We start from the raw sequence: 26,915 nt of genomic DNA, 5'->3' as shown, positions 1-26,915 counted from the left end.
GCTGAGTCCGGCAGCACGGGTGCACGCGTGACTGAACCGGACGCAACGTCATGGAACTGTTGCCCAGTCTGTGAACTGGCAACAACCATAGCAGCACGGGGACGCAAAGCGTCTACTCCAGACTGTCTAGTCTGATGTGGGCGAGTAGAGGTAACCACACTGGGTTGCGGAGGTTGACGCACCGCGTCAAAACAAAACAACTTAGACTGTTGTTGTACCTCGCGAACGTCAACGGAAGGTTCCGTGCGTCGCTGAACGTCAACATGCGGCTGGCAGGGTACACCGGAACGCATGGGTGGCGGGACTCTCACAGCTGGAGTGCGGGAGAAGGTAGCCTCAGCGTCCACCGGACGCACAACCGTGGGTGGTTGTAGGCTAGAGGTTGGTGCAGCGTCAACCTTCTCCGCACGAAAGTCCTGCATCAATGACGTTAACTGTGACTGCATGGTCTGCAGCAAAGACCACTTAGGGTCTACAGGAGCAGGGGCGGCAACAGACGGTGTTACTGCCTGATGCGGTACCGCTTTGCCTCTCTTAGGAGGTGAGCAGTCGTCGGAAGACTGCAGCGAGTCCGAACTGACCCAGTGGCTACAACTGGGCCGTTGGACTTGCGCGGAAGGGACCGACTTGCGCTTAAGAGGCCGCGAGACCTTGGTCCATGGTTTCTTACGGGAAACCTCTTCCGCAGACGAGGAATAAATGGGCTCTCTCGTCTTCGTGTGGGTGGGGCGATCTTGAGTAGATACGCCCGAAACCACGGAGGGAACGTCTGTTCGCTGATTAAAGCCTCTCGAACCCTTTGTTCGTACGACATTGCTTCTCCCCTGGGCTTGGCAGCTTGCAAGAGGTCCCGGACTGGGAGGACGACAGGCACGAACAGACGAACCCTCAAGCGCAACACTATCCACAACACTATCCACAACACTACCACTCACTTTATCACTACCCACTGCACTCTTACACTTCAGCTCCTTGACGTCTGCCATGAGCTGGTTACGGTCACTAGCCAAGGACTCGACTCTCTCACCCAGAGCTTGGATGGCACGCATCATATCTGCCATCGAGGGTTCTTGAGTGCAAGAAGGGGGATCAGGAGCAACCACTACAGGGGAAGGAATAGGTTGTGGGGCATGAGGAGAGGAAAATTCAACGGAGCGAGATGAACTTCTCCTGACTCTATCTCTCTCTAGCCTACGTGTATATTTCTGGAATTCGATAAAATCGAATTCCGAAAGCCCAACGCATTCCTCACATCGATCTTCCAATTGACAGGTTTTATCCCGACAATTGGAACAAACGGTGTGAGGATCGATAGAGGCCTTCGGAAGACGCCTTGAACAGTCCCTAGCATTACACTTCCTGAATTTAGGGACTTGAGAAGGGTCAGCCATTTTGAATTAGTCAAAGGGGAATTCAAAGTATCCAAAGTCATCAACAAATAATCCGATATCAACAAAAGAATGCAAGGATGTATTGAAGATAAAGCCTGCAAAGCGAAAGCTCAAAACTAGAAACGTGTACTTCACCAAAAAGTTGTGAAAACCAATCCAGTTAGCAACAGCGAATTTAGTAGGTCTTGCCGGTGGCACGACAGAGAGAAAATTGAGTTCTGTGTTTACATTGAGTACTGAGTACCTGCACGACAGATGGCGCTGTTGAAGTACACCCCCTACCTGCATAGCGATCGCTGGCGGATTTTGAACGTAGAGTTTTTCTGTCGGGCAGCAGAGCTGCAGCTTATATAATCACCGGCTAAGTTTAATATTGAAAAGTCTACAACCAATACAGCAGTTCTCAACTGATCATCCATACTATCAAGAAGTAACCTGTCAACTCTTCCATTCTCAATATTGTGAAAAACACTCACCTCTGAAGCCAAACTGTGATATTTTTGTTTCTCTTCGGGGCCCAATGCATACCACCACTCTCCAAGGATTTTGGAAACCGTTCTGTTATCTTGGTTTGGATATCGCTGATGGACAAGAGGTCGATGTCGTTTGCTAAATATCATAAATGCATTCATTGGTCGTCTGATATGCTCCTTTTCCCCCTTTCCCTGTAGGAGCATGAAACAATATGAACAATTTGATAATTAATGAAGAACAATGAGAAGTAACCTGTTTACTTTATTATCTGTAATTGGGCATATAATCTTTGGTGATAGCTAACTCTTTAAACCAAATGTCACTTGAGGAATTTCCAATTTGTCACAGTAACTATAATCTTGACTATTTTCTGATAATCACTACAGACACTTTTCAAATACTATGGTTGAGACAACGAAATAAAAAAAGAAACAATTTTACTTCAAACCTATGATTAATGAAACACAAACTATGAAATTACTTTTTACAAATGTAACCTTTTTTTGTCAAAAAAAAAAAAGTCATTTTATATGAAAAAATCCAGAACTTTTAATCAGACTGTATTCATGTACTAAATAACAATTATAATGAATAACTCATAAAAAGGAGTCCAGAGGAAAAGTATTGAGTCATCATTCACCAAAGACTTCAAAGAAAAACTTACTTGAATTTGAAAGATTATCTAGCAATTACAAGCCTTTAGCTGTGAAATACTTACTGATATTTCATTTTCAGTGTATAGAAAATTATTTCATGAACCAATTTCAGTTGTCATTAAAATCATGTAATCAGAGAAAGAAAAGGTCAATTATTGTATAATGGTGTACTTTGATTAGGACTATACTACTAGATAAAAGCTTGCCATTTCACTAGTAAATCTTAACAAAAGTACTTCTTTCAATTATTTCATATTCCTTTTTTCTTTAGAAAATTTCCGGATTACAAAAGAATTACAGTAATTCACCAATAAAAAAAATTACATACCTTCTTAGGACTTTTAGGTTCATCTTTCCCTGAAAAGGAGCCCAGGGACTGCGTTCGTCTCTTATTATTGGTACTGGCAGTGGTATCGACATCAGTAAGGAAGACATCATCGTCATCAGCAGTCAGATCAAAATCCACTTCTTGACTACAGGATTCTCTCTGGCCACCTTCGAGACCATTGTTATTCACAATGCCATCACTGGTAGTTTCTGTGGTATGTCCCCCCCCGTTGGTTAACAGCGTACCATTAGTCGCTGGTGGCCCCTCCTCCTCGTTTTTTGGCTGCTGACATGTCATGGATTTATTTGGTGTTGTAATCAATGGAACCAACTGGCTCCAGTGGTAAATGTTTCCTTGGCGAATCTCGACGCCTTCTCTTTCCCCGTCGTCCTTAGCAGTGTGTGAATGAACCATCACGTGTTCGGACCCCGTGGCCGTCACATGCATTCTAGGCTGTGTGGTTATGATAACTGCGCCGTGACTTGTTGTTGCACCGCTAATAACACTAGTTGGCAAAGTGGTTATCATTGGCTTCATTTCACCCGAGACATGCATTCTCTCGGAAGGTTCCTCTTTTACCATTTCCACTGAAGAAGTATGTTCAGTCACAGACATTCTTGCTTCCCTCACATTGGCACGCAATAATAAACCCTCTTGTTCCCCAATGTTTCCCACACTTATAAGTCCATCAGATTTACCGTCTGAGGTACACCCATTACTAAACCCCGATTGTTCTACAGGTCGAAATCTATTGGATAAGTCTTGAGGCTGCGAGTCGGGATCAATTTTGGTCCTACTTGATACTGAGGAAGTAGTTAGGGCCTGTTCAAGGAGAGCAGATTGAGGCTCGCTAGTTTCAGGCATACCTGAATGAACGTCAGACGTTGCCTCAACTCTGGAGGGGTCCTCACGAATAACCCCACTGATGATCTGGTTATCTACCGTCGCTGTCACACGCTGCTGGAGTGTCAGGAGACCTCTCCCATCTTGTATAACAGACTCAGGTGCCGGGTGAAACTGAACGGCAGGGGCCCCCGTTAGTGATAAGGTCACTTGCGGGCCTTGAATGCTTAGCGTCGAAGGTACACCAGGGGCCTGAGCCACTGGCATGGCATGACTCGGGGAGGCGCGGATCACACTCGTGCCACCTGTCGCATGGCCAACCGTTGATGGCAGCTTTGTTACTGGACGAACTAGTTCAGGTCTGAAAAGATAGAAAAAAAAATAAATATAAAGACCTGCCATAAAGGTCAACTTACGAGTATTATTTTAATTGAAAAAAAGTCTTTTAAAATAAAGTATTTGACATAAATTCATGCAAGTTATAGAAAAAAGTTAATAATGTATTGTGCTTCATGCTAAATGACAATGAAAATAAAAACTTTTAACAAAGAATTAGCAGGAGGCAACGGCAAACTCTTGACATGAAAAAAATAATTCAATATATATATAAACATGGGAACAAAGAACACACCAATGTGCAAAAATGTTTACAGAAAAGAATATTCATTAATAATATGTAAGAAGTTAAATCAATGACTGTTTATCTATTACTGTGGTACATAAATTGTTTTCATGAAATTAAAGACATCTTTTTTCAAGATGTAAGAAAAAATCTTATAGAGCAAAACATTTACAAATAAACACAAATATAAATCTATATAAATTCCAATAAAAAAATCTGTCGACCTACCTGATGATTGGTTGTCTATGAGGCAGAACGGGAGCTGGATGTCTGTTTATATGATCATGAGAGGTCCATGGTCGGCCAGTGGGGGAGGTGATGGCCGCCCCCGGCTGGGAAATCGGCATGAACACATTACCCTTGGGGCCAACTGTCACAGGACTCTGAATGGCTCGGGGAGATATTGACCTTGGAGAGAAGCCACCGGCTGGGGTCGTAGAGCGCGAAGAATTACTCAATGTCACTACGAAAACAAAAACAAATTCAAATTTCTCAAAAAATTATATAAAGCAACCAACACTAACGAAGACACGACAAAAAAAAACACCAGAGACAGATGACATGATACTGACAGTTATTTATCACAGCAAAAACACTAAAATAAAATGGAAACAAGCTTCTTGTAAAGTTGTAAATTGCAGTAGCTCCCAAAGTGGGGAATGCCAGATAATAAAATAAAAGTTATGTACCATCAGCAACAAAAGTTTGGTCAGCAATGAACTCATTATAATATACCAGTCTTAAACAATTGAGGAAAGGAATGTGTAATTTGCCCGTCTGCTCAACTGTCCTATTAACATTATGGACTTGATACGGGATGTGCCCAAATGACAACATCACTGACACAACAAGACCACTTGTGATACTGTAATATCTGAAATAATTTCAACTACAGGGTACTTGTACAATAACATCCCTAGTATTGCTGCTTTAAAAATTATTCTATATATTTTCATTTGCAAAAATTTACCATTTGTCAATTGTTTCTTAAAAATGTTAATTCACTTCTGGCATACGACACTTGTGGTATACCCTATTCACTTTTGACATAAGACAAAAGCAGGCAAAGATTAAGAGCAATTAGATACAGGTAGCTTAGAACTTAATTTTCACTAAAGCAAGCTTGTGATTGCTGAATTTGAGCTATACAAGTTCTGAAAAACATAGAACATAGCAGGAGCTATTACTTATGAGAGGATATAGCATACAATATCTATTCCCGCTTGGCAGATAAAGCTCTCTGAAGTATTAAGGGTTTAATTTTTCCTATTATAGTTGAACTAATATAAGGATTCTGATTAATCTTTTTATTCAATTGTAGTACTACTTCCTACTACAGTATTTGCTTCACTAAAATTAGCTGTATGTGTTTATACTCAATCTTAGGCTCCAGTAAGCTATTAGATTTATTAGTATAAAAATTCACTGCAATAATCTCATTTTGGAAATTAAGTATAGTACTTATCACCGTTAAAGTATTGATAAATTAATTTAATAAACTTGAAAGTATAATGGGACTTATTAACTACAACTATGCTTTGAGAGGCCAAAAGAATTATAACCTTCATAAGCACTGGTATATAGAATGAATAAAATATACCTACGTAATGGTGACTTACTTAACATATTGGCAGCTTCGGTTTCATCCTGTGATCGTGGAGCAGCAACTGTGAAGTTTGGAGAGGTATCGGAGTCGCATGACATATCCTCCCAATTTCCTTCCACACTTGGCGTGTCTTTCCTGTGGTTGAGAGAATTAAGAATTACACTACCTCTTTCCTTACTTTCAATATTCAAAGAACTATAAACTTTATCCTAAGTACAGAATGGTATAACATGCCTATCTATTCCTATGCTACCATATTCTACTTAGTTTTTTAAATGATTCATTCTCAAAATTTATTGTAACTGGACACAATGATTATCAATATATACAGATAATTATTCTAAACAAATCTCTGAAAAACCTTACCACTTTTTTATGGGTAAGGTTCCTTCTTTTTTTCCCTTTCCTTACGCGAGAACATAACAAGCGGAATAATGCCTCCTCTGCCCTCAATTTCTATGAGGTCTAACTTACCCAGCACTGAAGGGGATGGAGGATGGCCGCAGTCTCTTGCCATACATCGAAAGGTGACGCGAGCAGTAACCTTGACGCTGACTTTCTTTACTGCAACCATCTTTGCCACACAGTCTTCTCCACTGCTTACCATTGAACTTTTTGCGAATGCCATTGGGCGTAGTCACAACCTCGCCTTTCTTGTACTTGAGTGGAGTGGCTGTTCCAGACCTGTTGTGAAGTCAGAAGGCATTACAAACCTTATGAACATTCCCAAGTGTTCTCCCACAAAGCAAAAAGATATACTTCATGACACAAGGGAAAAAAATATTTCCTCACAGGTAATGTATCAAAAGCACACTTATCTCTACAAAGAACGTAGTTCAGTCTAGAAACATTACAAAGCATACCTAGGGGTAGCTGGTGTAGACCTCGGTGTAGTTGTGCCAATACTACCCTGTTCGATTAGGCTGGACGTAGACCCCCGACTGTGCATGGAGGAACGTTTGGGATCTGTTGTGTACTTGCTCCCCAAAGCTCCAGGAGTTAGCGACAAGGACCGATGTGTTCCACTGAAATGACCTGAAATAACATAAAATAAATTAGTTCGTGACTCCTTCTATAGCCAGCAACAGTTGGTCCCAGTTCATAACTTTGTCTTTTACTTTACCCCCACCCCCATTCCCTCTGTTTCATTTCCCCAAGGGCCACCAACTTCTTTAGCCTAGTTTCAGCATCAATTATGCCATAAATAAATCTATATTGGAGGAGATATTTACTCTATTCAATTCAACCCAATATCCAACTGTTTTTTTTATTGCATGTGCAAAACTGATATGAAGCATTTATCAACGGTAATAAAATTATTTTTGCCATGATTTTATTGCAAAAAGAATACAAAATACATTTCCAATAAACATTAAGTCATTTGGCAGAATATTTGTTTTATACCTAAAACTATTAGACAAAATCAAATATAAAACCTACCATACTGCATCACTACATCACCATAATGCAGATAGAGCAAGCATTAAAAAAAAAAAAGAACAATTTCAACATACATATCACACAAGCATACCCGAAATTTCCTGAACAAAAGACAGTACTTACAATTCACAGAATCTTTCTATTCCATTTATTGTAGTGTTCTACAATAACCATAAACTAGCAAAGCCTTGTCCTTACAAATATAACAATACTAAGAGTAAGCAGATGATCACAAGATACAATTTCAAGATACTGTATAGTAAAACTCAATCTTCCTGAAGGATCAGAATGCTGGAACCATTCAACTCCTTCCATAGAAACATGCAAATGCAAGAAAATTTCCTTCCAATAACTCTGTAAAACTACAGATCATCATCAATGCAAGATATTGTATCTTAATGTAGATATGCATATTACTAACTATTATTAATATCTCTTAGACTATATTGTAACCATCATTGAAAGTCCTTATCAGTAAACAACTTATAAGAACTGTTTCGATGGATTTGAATTTATGAATTTTGGCTACACAGCTTGGCATTAAAGAATTTAAGGCCAATGACTGCCTAAAAGCAGTAAAGTTAGAAGAGAGTGGATGAAGTGGGAACGAAGGTCAAATAGATGGATACAAAGTAAGAACTGTTCTAGAAATTAGAGGAAAAAAACTAGCCTCAACATCATCACAATACAAATAATAAATGAATACATCTATTAAGTATTCCAAGACCAAAAACTTGCAACAAGGTTTCATCAAACAAACCTTCCCCTCAAAATCAGTCCTTTTTTATGTCAGGATTTTGCTCAACAAATGACGTCTTCTCAAATCTCACTCAAAACACGAAACCAAAAATATGCCCACCCTTCAAAAAACAACTATAATCAACCTCACACAAAATTATGTTACATTTTAACAAGTGTCCAAATTTTATGAAACCCTCCCCCTCTTCCTCGTACAAGTTACACAAAATCTACCCTCCATCTTCTCCAATCCCCTTTTACCATCAAAATACAAACTCAACCCTTCTTTCTTGGGTATTCTCTGGCAACAAGATAATGCTATATCTTTCCAATAGTTATCAAAATACATACAATTTCTAAAGGGTCTCATGAGTTTTCTGGTGTAGATTAACCAACCAAGACAACTATACATGAGACCTACAAGACAACATGAAGTAGCTTTACACAGGGAAGACCTTCAGTATTCACATCATCCGTTACTAGTTCACTGCAAAACAAAGGCCTTAGAAATGTTCATCCATTTGCGCCAGTTTATGGTCTTTTTGTGACAGTCTACGCCAGCAAAATTTCTTAGTTCTTCAAAAAATTGTCTTCTCTTACTTCCCCTGCCTCTTTTACAATCTCTAGGGAACCATTCCTTTATTTTCAATGTCCATCTATTGTATGTCATTCTCATCATATGTCCTGCCGATGACCATTTTTTTTTTTCTTGCATGTTGTTAGGATATCCTCAAACTTTAGTTTGCTCTCGTATCCGTGTTGCTCTTTTTCTGTCTCTTAGTGTTATTCCCATCATTATTCTTTCCAGAGCTCTTTGAGTTGTAACCAGCATATGTTATAAGGATTTAGTAAGGCTCCAAGTTTCTGATGTATTAATCCATACATGTACTGGTAAGACTATCTCGTTGAATACTTTTCTTTTTAGAGAAAGTGGCATTTTACTTTCCATGATCTCATTTTGTTTATCAAATGCTCTCCATCCCAAGCTTATCCTTCTTTTTATTTTGGTCTTGTGTCCTAGGGAAAAACTTACAGTCTATCCTAAGTACATATATTCATTAACAATCTTTGGAGCCTCATTCATAACTATTATTTGTTGCCTCTGCATTTTCGGTTACACATTTCTTTCTTTATTCAAATATTCTATCCTCTTATATTTCCTCCCATGGTTCATCAAATAATCAAGAGTTGATAGTCATACTCCTATTATCAGAAAAGGATATAAAAATATCTATCCTGATCTCTCCAAGGCTTTTAAAGTCCATTACTTAATACTAAGTAATTCACACAATAAAAAGCAGATAAGTGGGTCTGTATTCAAACCAGTCCAAGTCATTTTGTGACCTACAACCTACAGTCTGTGGTACAGTATTGTTCTTTTTCATTATCAAGCTTATTTGCAAAGTTAACTTATACATTATTATCATTTTTGGACAGCTCATGTTTTGAAACTAAATCAGAGCCAAATTAAATGTAGATTAGCCCTGGGTGTGGACACCACAAGGTGCCTAATCATTGAGACCAATCTAAGGACATATTTTGTCATATATAAAAAAAAAAAAAAAAAAAAAAAAAAAAAAAAAAACACCACCACCACCACCATATCTTGATCCAGACAGATAAGCCAGTGAAAGAAATGAGACAAGGTAACATCAGGTTCAGGAATGAAAGGTTTAAATTCTTAATGTATAAACAAAAGCAAAGATTGTTTGGTTCTAAATCTACTCGAACAGCAATTAACACCAGATTTCATTGCCCCTCAATTCCACCACAACCTTAAAAGTACAACTAGTGTTAAAAAACCTTAAAGTACAACTGGTGTTAAAAAACCTTAAAGCAGAACTGGTGTTAAAACCTTAAAAGTACAACTTGTGTTAAAACCTTAAAAGTACAGCTGGTGTTAAAACCTTAAAAGTACAACTGGTGTTAAAAAACCTTAAAAGTACAACTGGTGTTAAAAACCTTAATAAACCTAAAAAGTACAACTGTTAAAACACTGCTGTAAACGAGCTCTTTATCGTAACCCAGACAAGTTTGTTCACATATCATGTGCCTTCATGACCTCGTACATGTGAGACCATCTCCCTTACATGTCAACCATCACAAATCGGTCAGTACAAATATTGAATCAAATTTCAGAACCTACACCATTAGGCAAGAGGCGATGCCAACAGTTACTCTGATAATCCTAACGGATGTCATAATTTAATGAAGTCTGGCACCTTACATTACAAACAATTCTGAAGCCATATCAATAAGACAATCAATCACCTGTGCCAGATGAGTTGGCGCAGATTTATGGGTAAATCAACAAACACCTACCAAATTCTGATAGCCTGCAGTCAGTCATGAGGCCCCTGTTCAGTAAAATTTCCATAAAGATATACTGCACATTTAAAGGTGTTAAAGGTTAAAGGTGTCTGGTTTCAGTTCCAGTTCCATCAGAATAGATGCTCACCAGAACGTCAGCCGGGCAAGCCCAACCCCCCACTGTGGTGCCCTACCACAGCAGTAGCCTCCCCAGTAAACAGCTTAAACTCACGGCCCTGGGCGGGGATCGATCTCTTGCCACGCGAATGCGAGGCAAACACGTTACCACTGTACTAGCCAGGAGGCAAATGATCAAACAAACAGGTAGACTCTAAACCTTAATTTGTGAGTGGTACCTGATAGGAAAGCCTAGAAAATTATGGAAGAATGTGATGAACGAAGACGAACCTGATGGGAATTCAGGTATAGTAGTAGGCAAGATAGAAGAGATTGGAGAGAATCATTTATTCAACACTCTTTATGTCTTCCTACCCCACCCTCAAACAATTCTAAATACTAATCAACAGTCAATCCATATCAACAACTCGTCTCTAAAAACACTGACTAACCCTTTCACCCGTATTAAGTTTTTCACAAAATTATTCTAGGTATATCCAAATTTATTGACTTTTAAATTCTTTGAATTCCATGCAGTTTCCTCAACTTAGAAAGTTAATCCTACAGCTTCAAATTTTTTCTATCATTTGCTATCAACATCCAAACTTTACTTCCATTAAAGATACCCAGTTCCACAATCTGTTTACACATTAACTCCTAGGCATTCACAGACACCTCTTCCAGTCTTTTCTCTGTCTTTTACTCGCACCTTTCTACCTTTCTTGTGACACCTACTGTATTCTGGGACTTAACTGTTCTCCCTTTTGACCAAAATCAACAATATTCTCTTCTACATCACTACAAATCAACAGCTTCCATTCTTGATATTGAAAGTCTTTCAAACAACTTTCACTTATTCATATCCATTACCTTACAGCTATTTACACTTAGAATTCCTTCTCATGAAAATTCTTTCCCAAGATTATGGAAATCTTCATAATTGTTGACAATCATCACTGTATAATTGCAATCATAATTCATTCACAGCTTTTCTTTATCATAAAAGATTCTACTACGGTAAAATTAATTATATTTCCCTAATTTCTTATTTCTTACAATACAATATCGGTATTCCCAATCAAAATACTATATGAACAATAAAACAAAACAAAACATTGACTCGCCTACTTAACACTAAAATAGTTACTCTCCTCCTATCAGGAAACTTTTAATCACCAACAACAACTATTATGCAACCTTCCACACTGCCTCTCTATTTAATCTACCATGAAGTTTCACTAGGTCCAAGTTTGACACAAAGCTTTGTCCCTCTAAATCCAGACACTCACAAACAGTTTCTTAACAAATTACTGACCCACACACACACTTCTTTTCCAAAGCCAAAATATAACAGCTAACTGGATATTCTAAATACTGATGATGAACACAAAAGAAACAACATATTCAAAACCAAACCAAGCATTACAACTTTATGGCTGAGGCATAATACAGTACAAAATTACCTATACGGTAAATGAATCGACGTCATCCATAAACAGCCGAGGAGTGCGAGTCTTTGACATTCAAATACAAAGCTGTACATCAAAGGAGACTGCTTTGACGTAACATTAAGAAAAATGTCCTAGTTCAAATGTGTATTTACCATCTGGAAACTAGGGAGGCCTTTAGAATCACCACAATAAAAATGTGGTTGATATAAACTCTAACTAAAAACAATTATAACAATTTGAACAAACATACTAGAGTGAAGTGTTAATGAAACACACACAAAAACACACATAGATAAATTTTAGCTTGCTAAGTTTCCACAAAATAAGAAAGCCTTCACTTAATTATATGAAGCACAGTAGTAAAACTTATAAGCAAACTGAAGCCCATGATGCACAGAGTTCTGAAGTCAATTGATTTAATAAAAGAATTTTTGGGTTAAACAAGTTAAGTAGCAACATCAAACAAAACATTTCCAACAAAGGTCTGTAAATCAAAATTACTACAGTTAAATTATGTAAATCCTTCCTTCAATACCATTACTTCTATATTATATAAATAAAATAGCTTGTATACTGTATAAGGTGTTAAGTACTGTGCAGTAGTTTCCGATTATATTTCTTATAACAATAAAAAGATACCTTGGAATTAAAGGTAACTCTAGCATTGTAAAAATCTGAGACTTTCAATAATGTAAAAAATGTACAACAAACCCAAGAGAGGAATATTGGCAAGAGAACAGCTAATGACAAGCTCTTCCTCAGGAATCCCTTGATGATAACTCAGGATTCCATTTACATCAAGGCCAACATCACATCAGCACCAGCGAAAAACCAGACAGATGGGTCTAATATCCACTGCTGGTCAGTTACAACTCCGTAAAGCAGATAAGTATATAACCTTCAAAATCCTAAAACCTAAGTTGCTAAGATAACCAAAGTAATATTGTATTATACTGTATTAGTATTATTGTATATTGTTATTCTACATGAGCATGCATTAATATGATACAACTTTGGAGGGACACAAACTTGCTAAGCAAGATGACAAAGGATAAAATATCGACATGCTAAAATGAGAAAGCTAAAAAAACCTTTCAGATACTGTATAATAAATAATTAAATGTGTAATAAACAATGAGGATGCAGAACATCGAGTCTTGCAACAGCACAGTTTTTCAATCGATATGGCAAGCATGATTTATTAAGTGACTTGGCAACCTAATAGACCTTGATTGTGTTAGGCACAAACTCTTTAAAATCTTAACCACACTATATGGTGTCAAACAAAATTTCCTTTCATGATGTTAGAAGAGCTGTTAATGGACTTTTCACGATAACAGAAAACCTACCTCTACTGAAAGAAGGTTCAATATTTTTGGAAAAGAAGAAAAATTCACCACTACATTCTAGAGTGACAGTATAAACAACTGATCAAATAATATGACCCTCAAGTCTGTGACTCAACTCACTGACTTTACAGCAATTTTGACTGACATAAACAATATTATCATCATTACTTGCTAAGATACAACCCTAGTTGGAAAAGCCAGATGCTATAAGCCCAAGAACTCCAACAGGGAAAATAGTCCAATGAGGATATTAGGAAATAAATAACTACAAGATGAGTAATTAACAATTAATATAAAATATTTTAAGAACAGTAATAACATTAAAATAAATCTTTCATTTATAAATTACAAACTTTAAAAAAAAGGGGAAGAGAAATAAGATAGAATAGTGTGCACAAGTGTACCCTCCAGCAAGAGGACTCTACCCCAGAACAGTGGAAGACATGGTACAGAGGCTATGGCACTACCCAAAACTGGAGAACAATGGTTTGATTTTGGAGTGTCCTTCTCCTAGAAGAGCTGCTTACCATAGCTGTAGTCTCTTCTAACATTATCAGGATGAGAGTATGCACTGAAAAATTACAGTACAGAACTGTAGTTAATCAGTGAAGATGAATGGTTTGTTGTCAAGTGTATGCTGACAGAGGAGAATATGTAAAGAATAGGCCAGGGAAAAATTAGCTGTAACCAGCGAGAATGATCCACTGTAGTACTATACTGTCTGGCCAGTCAAAGGACCCGACGACTCTTTAGTTGGTGTATCTCAAGTCAGATACAGCGACAGGGCTATACGTACTATCATAAAACCCTTCACAACAGACAACAAAGTAATATCTGAATGACAAATGTACCTCTGCATAAGAAACTAAAAATGGCATACAGTATTTAAACAGACCAAGAAGCCAAACCATAGCTATAGAGGTGTAAAAATACATGCTATGAATGAATAGTTACTCTAAGCTCCCAATCATTGAGCGCAGAAAAAACTGATCTACACACTAAGAACAAGACAGTAAGCAGTATTCAACCTATTACTACAGTATAATTATTCTTAACAAAACATTAAAACTTCTATGTATTACTCTTAACGAAATTCGACAATCGAACAAAGTACAGGTAAGTAATGAAAATAGAAGCACCGTACAATCAAAATTATTCAAGAACTTGATATACCGGTATATTTCATTCTAAGATTTGCATTTTATGATAGAAGATTGAAAGAAAATCTGTTGGAACAGCACTTGTCTAAAAAAGGAAAAATCAAAAGAACACACCACCAAATGGTAGGGCCATCAGAATCACACAGTTAATTTAATCATCCATAAAATATAAAAAAGGTTTAAAGGAAAATTTTCTAGCTAATCAAATGTTTCAGGGCTATGACCTGATAAATAACAGACCTTATACTACAGACTACACTAAAAAATTCAACATAACTCACTGCTGACAGTAAATCTACATAATTTCTTGTCCAGGCAAATCTGATATTCCAATTTGACCTTCAATTTAGATTTTCCTGCAAAGTCCATCCCTTGAAATGTAACCAAGGTAAAAAAAAAAAATATATAAAGCAGTTGACATGAAATGAAACCTGTTAGGCTAGAGTCTGGTACGTTGACGAGCTACTGTCCTGGCAAAAAGATGCTGTAGAATACTGTGCTTGTCTTTTCTAAACAAGGAAATACAAAGAAAACTTGAACAAAACTACACAAAAAGACAGCTCAGCAAATCTCTTCTTTTTGTTAGAGGGAGATAACTCGAGAAAGACCGTAAAACTAATTAGTACAATGAAGGTAAATGAAAGCCGATTATAAAATCTAAACATACTAAAGGTAAAAAGAAAAATGAACACAAAGCATACAGTATTCATAAAAAAGGTAAAAAATCATCCAATTTCTTCCGACCAAAAGAAATGGAGAAAAAAGTATGTTTATACTGTAATGCCAAGAAAGAAAAAATTGTCTCGACATAACACTAAGAAGCATTGTGAGATTACTGCTGAGGCAAAACGTCTCGTAAAAATTTTCAAATCATTCCGATTGCTATGATGATGCAAAATACTCCATTCTAAAGAAAAAATTCAAGGGATTTTCTCTCGACAAGATTTATTTGTAAAACACGATCGACAAGATCATGATTAATATAAGGTTATAAAGCCACTAACCTTGATGTCATTAGAAGAGAAGACATTAAAAATATGAAGCTTCTATCTCCTACTGTTCTAGTTATGACCAAGATTAAAATTGTGAATAAATCTTGCACACTTTGGAAACTTCACTTCACCAAGAGTACTGACAATCTAAATTCATGTACTGTACTGTATTTCTGAGCATGGTGATATACTTTACAGTAAAATTGGACCAAAATACCTTCAACTATGATGGCAGTTATGATTTTTCAAGAATAAAATTCATAATTTCAATACTTTCCAACATTCGTTGTGATATACATTTTGCAACCTCAACTTGATCGACAAAATCAAACTTAAAGGGCTAATGCTGTTGTGGGTTTGTATGACTAAGCCTACTACCTTACACTTCAAGAACCAATACTGCAATACACTAAATGGCCGCTAGAGGATACAATCTTAAAACCATCAATCTTGTTTTGTCCATAATAGACGCAAGGAGAGTGGGATCCAATGAATGTTGGTTAGAATCAAAAATGTAAATTCTACATTAAAAATTCTGTAAATTTCAATAAACCTTAACCAATAATCATTGTTCTGATTCCCACATTGTCTAGAAGAGGGATGGTGGCGAATAATTGGAAAAGCCATAGACATCTACACTTGGATAAGAAATAAACTACTTAAATACCTCATAAGACTCTTGATCAGGATTCAACCATCAAGCGACTTGTCCCGAGGTATCAGAGGATGTTAGAGGCAGCGTAACTTCTTTAATTCAATTAAAATAGTGAGAAGACTTGTAAAGCTGAGGATTCCATTTACCTACTTAAGAGTATTATCTCACCCCGGAAGACTGCCATCAACTAAAACCAGACGAAAGCTCTTCAACAGAAACTCTCTAAAGAAATCAAAGTACTGACCTAACCAATTCAAAGAACCTTAACTCCATCACCTAACTCTATGGGCTCATACTCGGGACCCAACAGGCACATTAAGACAAGGTCCAAAATTTGGGATCCTCAATAATGAAGAATCTAATATAATCATTGTTCACTGTATTTTTGGCAAAATCCAAACCTGTGCACAGCAGTACTGATGCTAACATAAGAACTATAACCCCTCATTGTTGCAACCGAGGAAACAAAAGGAGTTAATTACAATATTGTAGAAAGAGGAGTTGGTGTCCAAAAAACTCTTGGAATTGCACCAATTGAAGTACAGAGCCTGTTGTTGTTACAGAGAATGAATTGACTTTCTCTTTGAAGAAATTATGGATAGTCTAGAATTCACCAGTTCAAGCCCATTGTCTAGGTTCAAGTAATGAAGAACTTGGTCTTCTAACAGATGTATCCATTTAGGTAACTAGAAAATACTTATAGGGTTTGTGCCAAAACTAAAACAAAGGTAACTGAACTGAAAAGTCTTTCCTTTGAATATAACAGCAGAAACTTTTTAAGACACAGGATAGACTGGGACAAGAGAACGAATATTTGAAGGAAATATGGGAACATCCAGTTATCCTTTTGAAAGGACGCTAGAACGAGCAAGGTTGCCTCTATGGAAAAATACACAATTAAAAAAATTAGTTCAGTTTGAGATACTGTATATATAGACCTGGTCTCCATCCCTCTCATAAATTGGGAATCAGGAATAGCCAGTTATAAAGCCACGGCAAAATTGTTTTCATTTCTTTAATGGTCTTCCTGACAATTAGATTTTCTACTTCTTCCCAGCAAATTAGCCTTCTGGCAGTTGTGGCAGGAAGTAGGAAAGGATACTGTCTATCGGCAGAATCTGCTAAAAATGGATGTTATATTCTCTCTTTCCCCACCAGAACAACCCTTAAGTTCTACATCTAACATCTACCAATGCATCTGAAAAGGATAAGAACTCCTCCCACCACCCCCCCCACCCCCCCTTCAGTCTTACAGGCTGCTAGAATCCTTCTTAACATTTAGTAGCAGTTATACTTTTTTTTCCCCCGTTGCTCATCCTCTGGTTGTACGAATGGGACATTTAGAAAGTCGTGACATATGCTGGGTCCTAACATTCTTGCTAGTAGATGAGGTAGGTGACAACATCGAAAGATAAAATGGCCTAGGTTTACTGACAGAAGTCGAAACGTGCATCCACACGACCGGGCAGTGACTATCGGGTAAATAATGTTACCAGAACACAACAGAGAGCGTGAATAATCACTAATGACATCAGAATCAAGAACACAAGTTTAAGTGTTTGTACTTCAGGAATTTAGTGACAACATTAGCAGGCAAAAGATCCCTGAAATGTTATATTTATCATATGACATTGGCTTTTAGATTTTTGGTATTGTACTTCAGTCAACATGTCTAGTATCACGACTACTAAAGAGAGAAGAAATTGAGAATAGGGTAAAAAAAAAAAAAAACCACCTGTTATTAATCAAATTGTCTCGGCAGAATATTTTCTCATGGAAATTGAAGGATGGTGTATTTTGTGACAAAAATAAATGGGCGTAGATTCTCGCCTTTAGTTTTTGCACTTCTAACATCTTCACTTCTTATTCTTGACACTCATCAATGCCTGGTAACATTGTTTGCCTCTTGGGCACTGCCTGGTTGTGCAGATGCACCCTTGAAGGTCTGAGCAAAGAAGTCAAATTGTCATTTTCACGACCTGCTTCAAAATTGGTGCTTGTCTCGTTGGAACTAGCAGAGGACCAAATGACGGAGCCAAAAATTCTGTCTTTTGTGATTCCATCACAAATTTATTAAAACAACACAACTGTTCCTTATTGCTGACTATCCAGTTAGGAGATGCATTGAATTTTCCACTGGCTCTTTTATCCGGCACGCAGTCTAACCACTAAAGATAATACAGTACTACAAACATATTTGTTTCCATCCAAGGACCTATTCTGAAATCTTCACCAGAAGATTGTTGGTACAGTAACCACTAATGAGAAAGCTGCAAAGGTAAAACTTCTATAATCCTTCTCTAGGCCTCTGAGAAGTTAGCTAATAATACCTTACGTGAACCAAAATTCTTAACTTCTAAAAAATTCAATTAAAGAAGAAAATTTTAAATCTTCTATAGGGAGCACTAAAAAAAATCTCCACCATGTGATAATAGTAGGCTATTTCAAAATGAGAGAAGCTATGTGCCATTTTTCCTGCAGTCTGATCTTTCACATTATCTTTGAAGTCTTGGTCCCAATGGAGTACATATACGGTACTCTCTGTGTATTTGGTGAGGACCATTCACTCTCATAAATGTGCTCTTGTTCCAAGATAAAAGCATCTGATGACAACGGAGGAGAATTTTATTATAAATTTGCTTAAACAAAATCCAGAACTAATTTGGACTCTACTACCAGAGTAATGATAATCGCAGAAACCCCTCCAATTTATTTCTTTAGTAGCAAACTAAACAGCATTTGTGTTCCTGACGATAACCTTCTGCACCTAGAGAAAATTTAAGACTGACAGTTCTCTTGACCGATGCTATATTCAAGATACCTATTGGCGAGAAATTCAAAATCCTTTTTAGTCACAGGTGTAACAAGCATGTGACACCATATGCACATGAAGTGCAAGACATATTGGAGCAATTGTCAAAATAATTACAGGCAGAATTATTGTTAGACTCAGAGGTGCAATTAACTCTATTACAACCGGGCCGAGATGCAAAAGGGCTATGTAGTATTTGGAAAAGTGATTCCATCTTCCCCATAGAGTTTTTTGTGCAATTCATAGGTGTTTAAAAGGCGATAAAAAAAGCCAGAGACTTGCAGACAGCCTCAACTAGAGTGCCCTCCGCCTTGTAGCCTTGTAACACATGGCGTAAAAATTGAGATGCGATAAATCTAACGCCCAATAAAGAAGCACGATGCAATCTAATAGAGAAACCAAAAATGTTGTGATCTTCAGAGGAACAGTGTTCAAAAGCCAAGCGCACTTGGTTTCAAGACTACTTGCCATAGGTATACAGTACAGTACTCTGGGCAAAGCCTATTTGCATTACAGTAGTGGCAACTTTGGAGAGCTCGAAATTACGACCTACATGGCAAGAGGATTGTAAAAACAATAAAAAATTTGAGGATGATAAACACATACCTGTGAAATGTTTAGCACAAACATGAGCCTCTCAAAAGCAAATTTGCGAAGCGAAAGACTCCCACTTCAAAGACATTCTTAAAGGATTCAGAATTTACCTGAGGAGCTCAAATATTTCCAGCGTTCAACTAATGTATGGCTTACCTAGCCATGGGAAACATAACCTATTCAAAAAGCATCAAAGGACCCTAATACCTTTAATTCTCATGTTATTACACCAAAATTCAAGTGAACGCTACCGGCTGACACTAGCATAAGCTCAAAAACAAGTTTTACATCGAGGCAAACATCCTTTCAATTCATCCTCAGATGCATTAACCTCCAGCTTTTTCCCTCTACTTAGCAAATAAAGATCAATCAATTCAATCCAACATGTGCTGGGAAAATTACTTGAAAATAAGTTACCCGGATTTAATTCTCTCTCCTCTGTTAGGAGAAGCTTGAGGAATGTCTACCTCGAGCTCCCTGGGGTTACCTATCCTAGCATTACCGTACTTATAAAACTGAATATCTAGCCATGGTTTTTATCAAGGATTAAGATAAATCTGAAAATTTCTTGTTTATTTTGTCTTTGAAATGAGGGCTATCAATTAAAACTACCATTGAAAGGTTAAATTCTATAGATGAAAAGCCAATAAATTATCTAAGAGAATTAAGGGGCATTTAAGATGGGAAGGGAGAAAAGCGAACCCTAGAATTATTAAGTCTTGTACCTTTAACATTAAAGAGTGAATTGTTTACAGTAAAAGAATGAGAACTAGTAACATCAACTAAAACCAAAAGACTGCTTTTAGTTACACGACCGCCTGACGAACGGCATGAAATACGCTAAATGTTCTACACCCTTTTTTTCTTGTTCCCATCTGATCCAATAATTAGTGAATCTAATACAGTACACTTGTTCTGGGAAATCCATATACTTATCAAATCAATACTGAAATCATACAAATTTTCCATCAACAGGAAAAGCATATCTTGTGTCAAACTTAGTCTGGTACAATTCATTCAAGTACAATACATGTAAGCCTAATTATAGACTGAAAAGATCCTATTTCAAAAGACACCCCCTTAAATATCAAGTTAAATACGTAATAAAGCCACACTGCCATAAAAAACCTGACATAGGGCAGAAAAGATCTGCTAATAAAATCTGCATCACCAAAGAGATGCATGACAAACTAGTACCAACAAAATAAGAATGACCATTTCAAGATGGCAGAAATTTAGTGTGGCATTGGTTCTCGAGATATAAGATAGTATGGCAAGACACAACCCTACCACTTTTATTGCTTTATGGTGAAATGAATGTTGTGTAAGATTCATTTCTTAAAATACTGTAATAACTATAACTAACACACAAATGGAAGAAGTGTAAGAATAACTACATTCATACACAGATGTGTATAACATTCTACCTTAGAAGAAAGATTAATTGAAATCCTCTAAATAGTGAAAAAAGGGTTGAGATGACCAATTACATATTACAGGTACACTTGTACTCAAAAGGATCTCCCTTAATGCACATTTATGGATAATGATTTAAATTTACAGAGGCTGCAATAACAGGATAGACTTTACAGATACAGACGTACAGTCTTTCATTCCCAAATACAGCATGCATGATGGTCGACCCTAGGATCAAGTCTAACAAGAGTCCTTAAACTGAGAAAGGGGATATAGGATGACAAGGTACGTACGATACCCACACCAATTAACCAAAAGACAGACAGCAATCCAGTGCTAGAGCTTCCTTCATGGAGATCTCTATTTGATGGTATACCTTTATAATAAATTCTTTTTAAATCCCTTCAACAACATAGGAGTCAGAGTTAGGGGAAATCTGAAAAGCCAACTGACATACCAAGGCTGGTTCATTGACATTATCCCTTCATGAAAATCCACCCACAATTGTCTATTTTTGTACTGTCCAAAATCTCTGCAACCATGAGGGAGGAACTGCCAAATATTCATAGGAAAGATATGGATGTTCATGATGGGCCAACATTGCAATATACAGTACTGTACAATGAAAAACCTGACCCTCTGAAAAAACAAAGCAAAGCAATTAATGTACTGTATTATTAAATAATGCTATTGAGTGTCATATTTACTGTACAAAATTTCTACGGAACCTTACAACCTTACCTGTATCAGATGGGAAAGTAATATCTTCTCTTCTGAGATCATCATCACTGTCATAATCATCCAAGGTTCGCCGACGTAACTCTTCGGATCCAGAACTGAGTCCAGCCGAGCCCGATTGTCCACTGACGGGCGTCATGGCAAAGCTGCCAGGAGGTGTCACATGGTTAGGCGGCGTGACGGTTCCATACGTGGCAGCCACCATAGGGTAGCTAGGACCGGTAGGGATTGGGTGAGGGGGAGCAGCAGGGGATTCCTGGAAGCCTGCTTGAAGGTAACTGCTTGGTTTATGGGAACTATAATGAGCCCCGGCAGACATTACCGCTGTCTGCCCATGAGGTTCTAGATCTTCCCACCATGGGGGCTGCAACAACCTCATATGGGGTCGCAAAAGCCATTGGTCACGGCTACTGGCTTCACCACTAATGCGCACTAAGTACTGAGTAGTGCCAGAGCCTTGCCGTTCATACACTACACCTTCCACGAACATTTGTTGCTCTTTGTCAAGTCTCACTACTACGGGCGCACCTTCGACTAATTGTTTTGCAGATGGCACTGCGTCACTTATCACATCGAATTTTGTAGTTGAAGTAAAAACATTAGTATACCAAATTTCACAGGTGGGATCAGCGTCAATCCTAACTAGTAAATCACAGCCATTCTTAACACTGCAAATAACTGCAGGGTAATAATGCTGACCACGCTTGGCTAAAACTCGATGCCCTTTCCATTCACCTAATTCTACAGGTGCTCTTGTAATACCCTGTTGCGAGGACCACATCTCTGGAGTTCGAGGCACTTCCCCACCTTCCCTCGTTTCCCCAGGAATGTGGTGGGGAGGGAGAGTTGCTTGGGCCGCTGCATCAACCACACTCTTATAACTGGGATATTCCTTTGGCTGGGAGAATTCTACTTTGGAACTGGGTGACTGTGAGGGACGATTCGAGGTGCCTTGTTGCTGTGGGTTGGAATGAGAGTGAGCCATAGGAGGAACCAAGTGAGATGGCAGATGCACTGCATGATGACCTGATCCACTTAACTGATGAGGCATCTGAGACGCCGACAAAGGCTGAGGAAGAGATGGCTGACGTTGCATCTGTTGCTGCTGCTGCTGTGGTGGTGGCTGACTTTGCTGCTGTTGTTGTATGTGAATCTGATGAAGTTGATGTTGCTGCTGTTGCTGTTCATGATGCTGATGCTGCTGCTGCTGCTGCTGCTGGTGATGTTGCTGTTGCTGATGATGATGATGATGTTGCTGCTGTTGCTGCTGCTGTTGTTGCTGCTGCTGCTGCTGCTGCTGCTGGAGGATTTGCTGTTGTTGAATTTGATGCTGAATTTTCTGCCGTTGTTGCTGCTGCTGCTGCTGCTGTTGATGCTGTTGTTGCTGCTGCTGCTGATGTTGTTGATGCTGCAACTGCAACTGCTGTGAGCTTTGCTGATACTGTGGAATCGTAACTAGAGTGGCCTGATGGGGATGAATTATGTGCGTTGATGTGGTGGCAGTGTGAGAGGTGGGCAGGGCTTGAGGAGCAGGCACAAGTTTTATTTGGTTGTTTGTCTGAGGCAGTGACTGAGGCTGTACAGTTAACACTTGAGGACCCATAGGATTATGACTGACCAAGTGTGTCATGGGATGGTTTCCACCACCACTCATGTCAAGGGGCTGATTAGGAAGGGCACATTCAATCTTGCTTTTTTCCTGGATATTAATAATATTAGCACTTCCATTATTACTACTGCCATTCCCAATACCATCACAAATCATGTTGACTCTTAAATCTTGTGGATTGTCTGATACACTTATGGTGGTTGACAAAGAGGAACTTCTATCAACCACAGGAGGAGGAGCTAAAGGATTTCTTTCTGATGGAGGCAGCACCAATGAACTTCTGCCATTAGCTGGCATCATTGAATTCCTGGCAGTGGTGGTAGTTGTAGTGAAAATAGGATTCTTTGTAACTGAAGACAGTGATGATGCAGAAGATTGAGCTAAACTTGAAGCCGGTGTTGTCCCCATTGGCAGGGATGGCGATATTCCACTAGCACTAATGGTGATGGCATTATTATGACTCTTTACCATGACAGGTTTTGGAGGCTCCTGCATATCCTCAAGCTCTGATGGATCAAATTTTCGCTTTTTAGGCAACTTACAAACATCATGGACAGGTTGCGCCCTCTCTTCCCTCACACCGGAAGGAGTGCCACCGGTGCTTGCAGATGTTGTCGTCACACTCCTGTTGGCACTCACAGGCTGAGCGCGGCTCACAGTGGCCGCCGGCATGGTGGTGGCCTCACCTGTGCTACCTCTACCACCTACAGCATGACCATCACCCACAGCTGGTGAGGAAGAACCCCTATCATGGCCCGACTCGAGGCCACCATTACTACCCGGCAAGTCATCTTTCCCTCCTCCTCCACCTCCGGCCCCTCTCAAGGACTCTGGTTGGACATCATCTTTGCCGTGTTTGCCATGAGATGAACTGTTACTGCCACTACTTCCAGAAGTAGCTGCATGTATGGATGAAGCTTGGCTAGTGGCAGGCACTGGTAGGTCACTCTCCCGGCGGGAGTTGGGTCGAGCTCCCCGGCCAGTGTTACCCGTAGCCTTGGACTCTGCTGTGCGTTTGGCTCGGTTGCCGCCGCGCCTATTCATCCTGTCGGTCAGCCATAGTTAGGATGGGGAGGACCACTGGTGGCTCACCAGTCCACCAGCCAACCGTCATGCCAGATGCCCTCGCACAATTCTGGAAGAGAAAATTTTCTTTTATTAATATATCCTGCAATCATATTACCTATAATAAAACTTGTCCATAAACTAATAATAACAGTCTATCATATCTAAATCTAAAAGCTAATCACTAATTCATCAGCACAGTCTTTTATAACCAGTACATTTAAGTACAGTACTGTAATGCACTACAAAAGTCTTGTGATACATACAATTACAGCACCATAATAATGTATTCTAAAAGAAATTGAGACATTAGATAATAATGAGGTTAAAACAAATACCAAAGATATATATTTTCAGAATACTGTACACTGGATCAACTTGAAGTTTCCTTTTGATCCATGCTCTTACCATTAACTCCTCTCATCAAGAACTTACGTTATCAGAAACTCCATAACAAATGGCCCTAATTCTATAAACATAATAAATCCCAATCTTGCCTGGCTCATTGGTAAAAATTCAGGAAATCCTCACTCAGATGATTTGTCTGCCAACTGATAGTGTCATCCCTTTACTGCTCGCTGTTTTACGAGACTTCCAATTTTACGTGGCCCCATCTCTAGACTTAGTTTTACTAGGCAGCATTGATTGCTTATTAACCCTTTTACCCCTAGGTTATTTAGAAATTTCCAACCCTTAACCCCCAGGAGGTTATTTTTTTCCCAGCACATTTTGCAGTATATTTTTTTTAAATTGCTCTAACAGCCTTATTTTTTGTCATAGAGAGGTCAGGTCGATCTCATTCTCTTAGAAAATGCATGAATTTTCTCAAAAAATTATAAAAAATATGAAAAAAATAATTCTTATAGCATTTTTTTGCAAGGACGTACCGGTACGTCCATGGGGGTAAAGGGATGGCTTTTGTGAAACGTACCAGTACGTCCTTTGGGGGTAAAAGGATTAACTCATTTGATTTAATTCTATCTGTACTCCTTATAATCTTGTGATTTGCTCTTAGAAATTGTATTGGGTTGTTGTCATCAATATCTCCCGTTTGTGAGAAGTTCTAAGCATATTATTTTTCTTCGTTTTGATATGTTGGAAAAAAAATATTGTTTTCAAGGTCAAACCACTAATCATTAACGTTTATAAAGTAATACCATTGTTTATGTTGTTTCCCCTTATGTCATGTTAGACTTTGTCGCTCATCCTTACATTTCAATTACGAAAATGAAATCCACATTTTATGTAATTTTATGCAATCTTGCGGCAGTCCCTCCGTTGTACAGTAAACATTAAGAGGGACAAAAAAAGAACAAGTACTAAAAATTCTTTTAATATAAAATAAGAAAATACATGCTATCATTCAATATGAAAATAGTACTGGTACCAAACCAAAAATATTAGAAAAATATAAAATCTTTTAAAAGTAATTTGTACTTTTCCTAACTATACATAACTGAATCTTTTAATAGGAATATGACTTCACCATAGCTGGAACTCGGCTATTGAAATTTATAACAAGATGTCGGTTGTTACCGGCGAGAGGTGAAGCCCAGTCCCCTTGCCTGCAAACTTAGTACCCATTTTGACATTCACCTAGGCGAGTAAGTGTAATTTAAAGGGCTTAGGTTTATATAATCAGGAAAAATACATATTAATTTCTTCCTAACAACCTAAGTAAAGTTTCTCAGGTGATAGGCTATGTTTCTGTCCACATAGATTAACGAACGCATATCCTAAAGAGGATATGGTATTTTGAAATATATGGTTAATCTAAAAAAAAAAGGGTTGTGTAGTATACTCTACCAATGTCCAGCCTCTCTGTCGTAGGACGATGGACGGGGGAGATACTTTTGTCTTTAATTGAATAAAAACATTGCTCAACTGCATAAATGTCCGATACAGCAATTAGGGGCACAACTGCAGCACCCCCAATGGAGGAGAAAGAGGAGAGGAAAAAGAATGAGATGTTTTTTGGCCAGTGAAGGACCTAGGCTTGCTAAACAACCTACTGAGCAGCTTCCACTGGTCCCAGCCAGAGCATGTCCAGGAACTTGTGGGTAATCTCCTGCAGAGGGTGGGACATGAAGGTGGTCTAGTATTCCAAACCTGAGCCTTCACAACTTGTGCCACTGACATGCTATTCCTGACGGCTGGCATTGACCCAGTCCTATCGCGACTTCATGAGCTTGAACGCGTTCCTCTGGATTTTCAGCTAATGAAACATACTGTCATCATATCTCAACTGAGAGTTTCTTAAAACCAGAAGGATGTGGTATAACTAAAGATCTATTTTTTTGGAGCTGTCAGCACTCGGGAAAAAATTTTGTTGCCATTTTGGTGTTGAAGTCTGAAGGGCTGAATCTGCTTTAATTAGTGTTCTGACAAGACAAAAAAGCATATCATCTGAATCATCAGTCGGATCCTTAAAGGTGAAGATGAAGGACTCGAACTTGGTGTCATGATTGGTGGGGTTATGAGTCTTTGCAGCACACTCAGGAACGAAGGAAAACAAAAGCTTCTTCCATCCCTACATATGACTGATTAGA

At 38.4% G+C, this 26,915-nt stretch overlaps 1 protein-coding gene across 7 annotated transcripts in view; it reads right to left on the bottom strand.

Moving 5' to 3' along the window:
* Positions 1-26,915, bottom strand: part of cic (Putative transcription factor capicua) — an 80,712-nt gene that overhangs the window by 40,300 nt on the left and 13,497 nt on the right. For all 7 annotated transcript variants that reach the window (XM_068359166.1, XM_068359170.1, XM_068359167.1 and 4 more), the window contains exons 2-8: positions 21,696-24,436; positions 6,784-6,955; positions 6,395-6,604; positions 5,934-6,055; positions 4,543-4,777; positions 2,850-4,053; positions 1,868-2,056 (exon numbers count right to left, since the gene is read on the bottom strand). In XM_068359166.1, the coding sequence (XP_068215267.1) occupies positions 1,868-2,056; positions 2,850-4,053; positions 4,543-4,777; positions 5,934-6,055; positions 6,395-6,604; positions 6,784-6,955; positions 21,696-24,345 (4,782 nt within the window). In that variant the 5' untranslated portion in view covers positions 24,346-24,436. The remainder of the gene's footprint in view (positions 1-1,867; positions 2,057-2,849; positions 4,054-4,542; positions 4,778-5,933; positions 6,056-6,394; positions 6,605-6,783; positions 6,956-21,695; positions 24,437-26,915) is intronic.

Source organism: Palaemon carinicauda, chromosome 35 (assembly GCF_036898095.1).
Source record: "Palaemon carinicauda isolate YSFRI2023 chromosome 35, ASM3689809v2, whole genome shotgun sequence".
Classification (NCBI taxonomy): Eukaryota; Metazoa; Arthropoda; class Malacostraca; order Decapoda; family Palaemonidae; genus Palaemon; species Palaemon carinicauda.
The sequence above is the reverse complement of the archived record's forward strand: the minus strand, read 5'-3'. Positions and strand labels throughout refer to the sequence as shown.